This window comes from Suricata suricatta, chromosome 16 (assembly GCF_006229205.1).
Source record: "Suricata suricatta isolate VVHF042 chromosome 16, meerkat_22Aug2017_6uvM2_HiC, whole genome shotgun sequence".
Classification (NCBI taxonomy): Eukaryota; Metazoa; Chordata; class Mammalia; order Carnivora; family Herpestidae; genus Suricata; species Suricata suricatta.
The window spans coordinates 26,198,102-26,207,593 of NC_043715.1; the positions used below are offsets into that span (position 1 = coordinate 26,198,102).

Genomic DNA, 9,492 nt, shown 5'->3' on the forward strand with positions numbered 1-9,492 from the left:
TTTCCGTTGCCACAGAGTAACACGCTTCGAATAGCAGCCTGAAGGCAGGCATTTCTGGGCACCCCCTGGTCCTTCTGCAAACCCCGGGGGACAGTCAGAATGTAACTACCGTAGTCGGGAGGCTCCCCTTATCCACGTTCTCATTTTCTGCGTTTTCAGTTCCGCGTGGTCGGCTGTGGCCTGGGGTCAGGGGTCCTCCTCCTGAGGCTACTCGCCGTGGCAGAATGCACCCGACAGTCCCCTCTCCTCATCCCGGCCTGCATGCCAGACCTTGCCTCACGTCATCACAAGAGAGCAGGAAGTAAGAGATTTTCAGAGACCACCTTCGCGTAACGTGTTTTTTTTAAAGTATATTGTTATAATTTTTCTATTTTATTGTTAACCTCTTACCATCATGCCTTTCTAAGTATTTTATTAACCTCTTACCATGCCTTCTAAACTCTGTCATAGCTGCGGACGTACCAGGACAAACAGTATAAAGAGGGTTCGGTACTGTCGGGGATCTCAGGCACCCACGGGAGGGGGGTCTTGGGACAGAGGGTCTGGGGGACTGCTCCAGAACAGAGGGACGGGGTTAGGTCAGACACCCAAGGCCCTGCTGGTGTGGATGCTAATGGCATCCCTTTTTACTCAAGTGGCTCAGAATTTGGTAAATGGACTAGTTCCGGGATTAAGCCATAAGGACAGGGTTCAGTTTTAAGTAAGATGAACTCATCCTCTTCTGACAAGAGGAAACGAAGTCCTAGAGAAGCCTTGCTGGTTTCTGACCTGCCAAAACGCAGCCCGCCGCCCCGCAGACATTAACTCCCTCAAACCGCTCCTCTCGGTTAGGCCGGTGCCTCCCTGATCCTGCCACCCTGCAGTGTCGGTGAACACTGCTTCCCAGGGGTGAGAGGTCTGCGCAATAAGACAGGGCAGCGGTCACCGAGGCTGGGCAGGACGTGGGGCTTTCTCATCCCAGGCCAGCCCTGAGCCCCATCAAAGGTGGCACATGATGATGGGAGTTCCTGTGTGGACAGAGACAGGTTTCTGGTTTTATAAAACCAGGAAGCCTCTCTACTAATATTAAGCAACCAGCTGGCTGGCTTTCTCCTCTGACTGGAAGAAAACCGTTTGCCTCTGCTCTCATTCATGTTCTGTAAGTCCACATATGTGGCTTTTCTCAACCAGGCAGACAGACCCAAGGGTCTTCAAGTACTTCGGCCATGCCCAGCCTACAGTGAGTAGCCCGTTTAAAGCAAGGCCAGGAGGGGTGGCATTGGCAAAAGGGGGCTCTATGAGGGGCAGTGGCGACAGTAAAGAAAGGGGAGGGACTCGTGAAAGATGACGGCTCTGGCGGCGCACCTCCAGGTTTACTCCTGGTACAAAAGCATTTAATAAGCGCCACACGTCAGGACAGGAAAACAGCATCTACAGCTCATACTTTCAAACCAGAGCAGCCGACTAAAGTCAGTATAGTCTTATCTTTACTTTAAAAAAAAAAAAATTTGGAAGGTACACACCGAGAATTGAAATGGTTTCTTTCTAGAGATGTGACATCCATGTTTTCTGGTTATTTCTATGAAACACTGTGCTAAATCAAAGCACACACGTGACCAGTAAAGCTGTCTGCTCTCTCCTCCTCACGCTGCACCAGCTCAGCGGAACTCCGCCTTGGTAGGGAGAGCCCGAGAGCAGGAAGAACTGAGCCCGTACCCCAAGAGGAAACCTAACAAACTGATTTATACAGAAGGGGTTTGAACAAACCTGTATGAACACTTGACATGCTGTAAGAAAGGGAGACCTTTGAGCCTACTTCCAGCATAAGCACACACCGGTAAACTAGGAACGTTAACACAGAAAGCATCTTTGCTTTCACAGCACTAAAAGCTAAAAAGGACACAGTATATAATACTTTGATCTTTAAGTGGGCAATCATGGAAGTTCCAAGATTATAGCCACTAGGTTAGCCTGAGTATTCATCTATAAAAATAGTTTTCTAAAAATGCTTAGAAGAATTCTAGAAACAGACTACATCAGGACCAGCAAAAGACAGTGATGCAGGGACTGCCGCGTGTAAAACAAGGAAGTGATTTTCACATGTAGCTTCAGGTCAGGGACACCTCTCGGTTATTCCTCCAGCCAGGCCCGGCGGCGCTGTGAGCTGCTGCACAGGGCAGCTGGCTCGAGGAATACCCTAGAGAAACGTTCCCACACTGGACAAACCCCCCACCCCGTGAGGCTGCAGGACCAACACTGATGCTCACAGGAAGCCTGATGGACATGCAGGGCCGAAGAGGGCCGGAGATGGTGGGTTCTTCCAAGTGCTGCTGACCTGCCAACATGCATGCTGGGGAAGAAGCCTGCCTCAGGCCTGAGAGAGGGGTCTGCTTGGGGAGCAGGGCTCGGATTACTGAACACAAGGTGCTGCAGGGGCCCAGGAGGGGCAGATGATTGTCTTCTGACCCATCAATACTTAACATCAGTGAAGAGTTGGGGGACAGAGCCAGGCTTCCCAAGATGTGTCCTGTCACACAGTCAGTCTGCTGGGCTGGTGACGTCCAGAAAGATACCGGTGCCTGGTCGTGGAACTTAGTGCCGCAGGTCATTCTGGGAAGCTGGCAAAGGAGAGGATTTGCACAACGAAGTCACCACGAAACCACTGCTTAAATCCAGTCCCCGGCCTTCTTTTTCCTGCAGGAGACAAAGAATCACAAGTGGCAAAGAATAGGGAAAAAACAGGAGTCCTTTCTAGCTCAGAACCCTGCGTGGGGCATGGGGGAGGCGGTGCTCAGGCTAGGAGGTTGGGCCACTGGGGAGCACACAGGAGGGGGCGGGGGTTATTTTGCAATCTTGTTCAGCATTGGCCCAGTCCCTCATAAAATGTTCTCTCCCTTCACTGAAAAATACTTCTTTTTCCCATTAAGAGCCTGAATTACAAGAAAGAGCAAGGCAGTTAGACCTGCTTTTTGGTTTTGTCCTTCTGATTATTTAGGGACTGTAAGAGGTACCTGGGCTCTGTTTCAACACAATGAGAATGTGGTTCCTCAGTAAAGGTCCTGGGTCCTGGCCAGAGGACAGCTGCTCGCTCTTCTGACACCTTGCTAGCTGCCGGACTGGTACTGGCCAGTTGCGGGGAGAAACCTGGCAGCTGGCCCACCAGGGCCTATCTCTGTGGTTCCCTGTGGCTAACGACACAGGCAAGGGTGACTTACTGCTCTGTAGTCCAGAAACATCTCCTTAAAAGCCAGAAAATCTGTGAACGTGAGCAGCATGTCAAATATGTCACCAGCCACTTCATCTTTATGGTGCCTGCAAGAGAGAAGGATGCTGTTTCGTGAAAGACCGAAACAGACCCGGTCTCCTCAAGATTCCATCTCAAGATTTTAAGGCCCTCCCGCCCGGGACCCAGCTGCCACGTGCTATAAACCTTCATGGTCAAGCAATGAAATAACAGGGTCTTTTTTTCAGAGCAAAGGGGGAAAACAGGAAAAAATGCAGAGTCAGGGTCAACTCACTGCAAAGTTGTCGTGAAAGCTGCCATGTTAAATCCAGGAATCCGCTCCAGCAGCTGTTCTTCAATATACTTCTCTACCAAAGAAATCTGTAACCGTGGACAGGATCTTGGTTTTAGAAACACCAGGCTGCTTTTCAGAAAGCCTGGCCTCCAGCCCTTTGCAAACATTTCCTAAGGGGCTATTTTATGTGCCAAGCTCCATGCTGAGCGCTGGGGGTACCAAAGAGAAAATCCAGAGCCTGTCCTCAGTGAGCATGCGCCCTGGCCCACCACAGGAGAGGCATCTGCAGGTAATTACACCGTGACATGACGGCGACACGAGGAACACACTAATGTAGTAGATAGTAGAGACTGTGAACAGCAGGCTCCTCCCCCCACGGCAGGAAGGAAGGACTGAAGTGGGGCCTTTTTTCTTGGGTAGATGGAATCCGGGCAGTTTGTGGGTTTGGGCCCCCCGTCGGGCTCTGTGCAGACAGCTCGGAGTCTGGAACCTGCTTGGGATTCTGTGTCCCCTCCCCTCCCCCTTCTCTCTCAAAAATAAATATTAAAAATGTTTTAAAAAGGAATATATGAAGAAGCATACTGTCGGAGGTAATCACAGGTTCTTCGTAAGCGGAGGCTGGACTGGAGGAAACCATTCAGGACGCCACGCTTCTAAGGTTAAGAAAGTCCTCAAGGCTCAAGCCTTTTCTCAGACAGATGAGACTGTTCCAGGAGGTGCGAGAGGCCCAGAGCTGAGACTCCTGGGTATCTAGTCTTGGTTTTCGCGTCTACCTAATCACGCACACCTGATTAGATTACATGGTAGGAAAAAAAATGCAGACGACCCCTGAACAGTTAAGTGTTTGAACTGCATGGCTCCGCTTACACTTTTTTGAGAAATACACACAATACTCTAAATGGATGTTCTCATATGATTTTAGTAACATTTCCTTTCCTCTAGCTTCCTTTAGTAGGAATACAGTAGTACAGAATACCTATATAAAATAGGTGTTTATCAACAATTTCTGTTATCAGTAAAGCTTCCAGTCAACAATAGGCTCTTACTAGTTATGTTTTTCAGAGTCAAAGATTATTAGCAGATTTTGTTAAAAAAATTTTTTTAATGTTTATTCATTTTTGAGAGACAGAGTAGGGGGAGAGGGAGACAGAATCGGAAGCAGGCTCCAGGCTCTGAGTTGTCAGCACAGAGCCTGATGTGGGGCTCAAACCTGTGAACTATGAGATCATGACCTGAGCTAAAGTCAGATGCTTAACTGACTGAGCCACCCAGGTGCCTCATACATGGATTTTCAATTATGTAGGTGTTCTCATGTTAAGGGTCAACTGTAGTGTGTGCAAGTCAAAAGGTCAATATATTGTGTATGAATACAATATACATATGGTATACTATATATGTGTGTGTGTGTGTGTATATATATATATATATATATATATATACACACACACAGTATATGAATGCAAGGTATAGTGAACCCATATATTGTAACTGAAAATGGGATTATGATCAAGCCAAAAGTTTTTTAAAACAGAAGTTGGAGGGGTGCCTGGGTGGCTCAGTCGGTTAAGAATCCACTCCTGATTTTGGCTCAGGTCATGAACTCACAGTTCATGAGTTTGAGCCCTGCCTTATGCTGTGTGCTGACAGTATAGAGCCTGCTGAGCCTGCTTGGGACTCTCTCTCCCCTTCTCTCTGCCTCTCCCCCTGCTTATTCTCTCCTTTCCTCAAAAGAAATAAACAAACATTAAAATAGAAGCTGGACAAAAATCATCAAACACCCCCAAGTACTGCAGAAGGAAGCAATGGGAGATTCTAACTAGAATTCCTGACACTTACTGGTGGCAGCTTCTAAAGTCCACCAATGTTAACATCTTAAACAAATCTTTTTTAATGTTTATTAATTTTTTTTGAGAGAGAGAACACAAGCAAGGAAGGGGCAGAGAGAGAGGGAGACACAGAATCTGAAGCAGGTTCGAGGCTCTGAGCTGTCAGCAAAGAGCCCAATGTGGGGCTGGTACCCACAAACTGAGATCATGACCTGAGCCGAAACTGGACACTTAACTGATGGAGCCACCGAGGTGCCCCAAATGTCAAAACATCTTTTGACTCTAAATTCACATTTTAAAGAAATTATAATCTCTGGGGAAAGAAACAGAAAACTACTTACATATTCATTAAAAATAGATGTGTAGGTGAGTTTATTCTCTTCTGTGTCTTCAAATTCCTGGTAATACTTGTCCATGAAATTCCTCTGTAATAATTGGAACTTGTTATCTGAACAATAGAAAAATTTTATTATTTTCAATGGAGACTAAAAACCGTTATAATTTACAAACAGGCCAGAATTCTTTGTCAGCAGAACTGCTTTCATAATGGTCAGTGTCTAGGAGAGGAAAAGCTAACAGTGCTTCAGGGAAGTGTTCAGTAGGACACTGATGTTCAAACAGCCCAACCCCATCTTTTTATTCATAATAAATATTAGTATTTTTAAAAGTGATAAAATATGGGGCGCCTGGGTGGCTCAGTCGGTTAGGTCTCCGACTTCGGCTCAGGTCAGATCTCACGTTTGTGGGTTCGAGCCCCGAGTCGGGCTCTGCGCTGACAGCTAGCTCAGAGCCTGGAGCTTGCTTCCAGTTCTGTGTCTCCTTCTCTCTCTGCCCCTCCCCCTCTCATGCTCTGTCTCTCTCTGTATCAAAAATAAAACATTAAAAAAAGTGATAAAATATACCTAATATTAAGTTCACTTTTTTTTTGCTGCAAGCCCTTCAAACACGTCTCATAAAGTTTAATTAACACCAAATGCAGTATGCTAAGCACCAAGAGCCACATAATACCACATTTTCTAAGTCCCATATTTAATATTCCACATGTCAATGAGTCTTTGAGGAAAGGCGGGGGAGGTGAAGCCTTCTCTTAAGAGTTTAGCTACATCCTCACCCTCATACCTCTGTGGTTCCTGGGCAGTAACTGAGAGTTTGAAATACATTATTAAATATTTTATTTCAAATTTTATTATTTTATTTATATCCAAGTTAGCATATGGTGCAATAAGATTTCAGGAGTAGATTCCAGTGAGTCGTCGCCTAGGTATAACTCCCAGTGCTCATCCCAACAAGTCCTTAGTGCCCTGTCCATTTAGCCCATGCCCCAATCCACAACCCCTCCAGTAACCCTCAGTTTGTTCTCTGTATTTAAGAGTCTCTTATGTTTTGTCCCCCTCCTTGTTTTTGTATTATTTTTGCTTCCCATCCCTATGTTCATCTGTTTTGTATCTTAAGTTCCACATATGAGTGAAGTCATATATTTGTCTTCCTCTAATTTCTCTTAGCAGAATACCCTCTAGTTCCATCCACGCAGTTGCAAATGGCAAGGTTTCATTCTTTTTGATTGCTGAGTAATACTCCATTGTGTGTGGGAGGGTGTAGAGGGAGATAGAGAACCCAGGCAGGCTCCATGCCCAGTGGGGGGTCCGACTGTGAGCTCATGACCTGAGCTGAAATCAACAGTCAGATGCCTAACCACGTGAGCCACCCAGCGCCCCTCAGTGCGGTTTGGTGGCATTAAGTGCATTCCCATTGTTGTACAGCCATTACCACCATGCTTCGGTCCATCTTAAACACACGCATACAGGGTGGCTTGGGAACTCCGTCACATTCCTTTCCCACAAAGGAATGAAATGGTTCTCTTATTTGAATACGGTTTCAGCAGCTATGGTGGAAACAGTGTAGTGATTAAGCGTATGGGCTCTGATCCTAGCTCAGCCTCGTCACTTGTGACACCTTGGGCACATTTCTTAGTTTGTCTAAGCCCCAGTTTTGTCAACTAGAAAAGGAGAATGGGGATGGCCTGGCTGGCTCAGCCGTTAAGCATCTGGCTTCGGCTCAGGTCATGATCTCAAGGTTCGTGGGTTCGAGTCCCGCGTCAGGCTCTGTGTTGACAGCTAGCTCAGAGCCTGGAGCCTGCTTAAGATTCTGTGTCCCCTCTCCCTCTGCTCTTCGCTTGCTCCTGCTCTCTCAAACTAAATAAACAAACAAAAAAAAAGGGGAGAATGATCCTAGTACCTATCGCATAGGATTGCCAGGTGGAATTCAGATGAGGATTGTTATAAAGATTGGTTTAGAGCAAACACCTGAATGTGAGAGAACAGGGAATTCTAACAAGTGCATAGACTATTACTTCTAAAAATAAAAAGAGACCTTCACAAAGAACTCCCAGTATTCCTCAGAATTCCCTAGAAATCTTCAGCTCCACACAGGACAAGGGCTTAATAGTGAAACACCTGTATTAAGGGCATGAACTACTTTGGGACCTCAAGATACAAAAGCGTGGGTCAGTGATTTTCAGACTAAGCTAGACCAAGTAACACCACTAGTACCACCACAGGAAAGGCTTTTTTTTTCTTTGGCCTAATTCTCAGAAAACTCAGACAAAAATTTGCTCGGTTTTTCCTTTCTCTACATTTGTCTGAAACCTCGGGTGCGTGCTACTGCTCGTTGCTTAGCAGGTCCATGCTAAGAACAGGAACTCAGAACCCAGGAAGATGTGGAACCAGCTGAAGCACGGCCCTTTATTTTCTTCACAGACACGTGGCCTAGGATTATGGCATTATGCTGTGGTTTATGGCACAAAAATGTTAAAACTAAAAACTAAAAAAATGGAATTCCTGTTACTCTTTGAAATAAGTCGCTCCTGAAGGTTGCCCGGAGGCCCATAACATCTAGGGCCCCATGACCTGGGTAACTCCCTTACACGATCTGAGTCTATGATTATTAGTTGTTAACAAGGAGAATGTTTGCCTCTAATATCACTTAATCTTACTTAATAGGAGTTGTACTCCGTTAAAAATTATATGCAGCTTGCGGTTTTCTCTCAAAATTAACCCTCAAGCTGCAAAGGTCTAAGAACTAAAGAGAGCACAGGTTAGACTGTGGGAAGGAAACTTACCCATGATAATGTCCTCTAAGTATCCAACCACAGCGTCAAATTCTGCATCGGAGGCGGAAGAGCTGAAAAATAGACCTGGGTTAGGTGCTGTTTCAAATAATTCGCTCTAAGAAATGTATTAGGGACATTTTCCAACAGGTGCAAGAAAAGGACAGAAATATGAACTTCCTATCACCCAACTTCCAACAATTAAGAATAATTACTGTCTAATGTAGCAATTCCAAACAAGAAAACAGATTTTTTGGCATCAGGGTCCCGTGGCTCCACTTTCAGAAAACCTGTTACGACACAAGGAACTACAAGAGGGACCTATAAAGCGAGCAACGGCTCGCATGGCACATCTTAAGGCTCCTCTCCTCGTATTTATGTTTTTCCTTCGGGTTTACTCCCCGCATCTTCGCTCTCACCCCACTCCTATCAGCTTGTGAGCGCGAAACTGGCGGGAATGAGACACCGGCCTGGGGGCAGTTGGATTGGAAGTCCCCGCAGGTGGAGGTGGAGATGGAGATGGTGGAGGGTCCTCCGACCCGTGGTCGAGGCTCGGCAGCTCAAACGAGGTTTTTGCTGACAACTATGGGTCGAAGGCGGGTGGGGGTGTGGTAGGGTGGGGGGGACGGTGATAGAGGCGTTGGTCCTCGAGTGCTACTCGCCCCGCACTCCAGTCCTCCCAGCCTGAACCCGGAGGTCCCAGCAGCCGCACATTAACAGCGGGAACTGGGGAGGAGCTTTGGCGGTCCCTTACCCCCATTCCATCCCTCGAGGGCACCCGTATCCCAGGGCGGAGGTCGAGGCCTCCTTGGCCCAACAGCGTCACTCACAAGGGCAGCGCGAAGCTCTCTTCTTCTAGGGCGTCCATCGCCACCGCGGCCGCCTCATCCACGCGCGGGGCGAGCAGGCCCGTCGGCCTCCTACCCCGCCCGCGGCCCGGGCCCAGCCTGCGCTCCACTCCTTAGAGCCCCAACCGGCATCTGGGAGGCCTCGCCGCCCACGCCGCGGCCGCTCACGGCCCAACAGACTGGGCCCCGCGTCCGAGGCCGGTGCCTCAGGCTCA

General features: G+C 47.5%; 1 protein-coding gene across 1 annotated transcript; it reads right to left on the minus strand.

Annotated features, from left to right (window-relative positions):
- Positions 1-395: 395 nt before the first annotated feature.
- On the minus strand, positions 396-9,486 carry ARL2BP (ADP ribosylation factor like GTPase 2 binding protein). The gene is made up of 6 exons (XM_029925068.1): positions 9,260-9,486; positions 8,442-8,503; positions 5,665-5,771; positions 3,498-3,583; positions 3,195-3,291; positions 396-2,673 (listed from the first exon to the last, which is right to left on the minus strand). Exons 1-6 carry the CDS (start codon positions 9,295-9,297, stop codon positions 2,572-2,574), a joined length of 492 nt encoding a protein of 163 aa, XP_029780928.1. The 5' UTR covers positions 9,298-9,486; the 3' UTR covers positions 396-2,571.
- Positions 9,487-9,492: the final 6 nt, after the last annotated feature.

Coding starts and splice junctions, on each gene's coding strand:
- ARL2BP (XM_029925068.1), bottom strand. CDS start 9,297: ATGGACGCCCTAGAAGAAGAGAGCTTCGCGCTGCCCTT. Junction 3,584..5,664: donor CATCTATTTTTAATGAATAT/GTAAGTAGTTTT, acceptor CCACGGTTACAG/ATTTCTTTGGTAGAGAAGTA. Junction 2,674..3,194: donor TGTTTCTGGACTACAGAGCA/GTAAGTCACCCT, acceptor TGTCTCCTGCAG/GAAAAAGAAGGCCGGGGACT.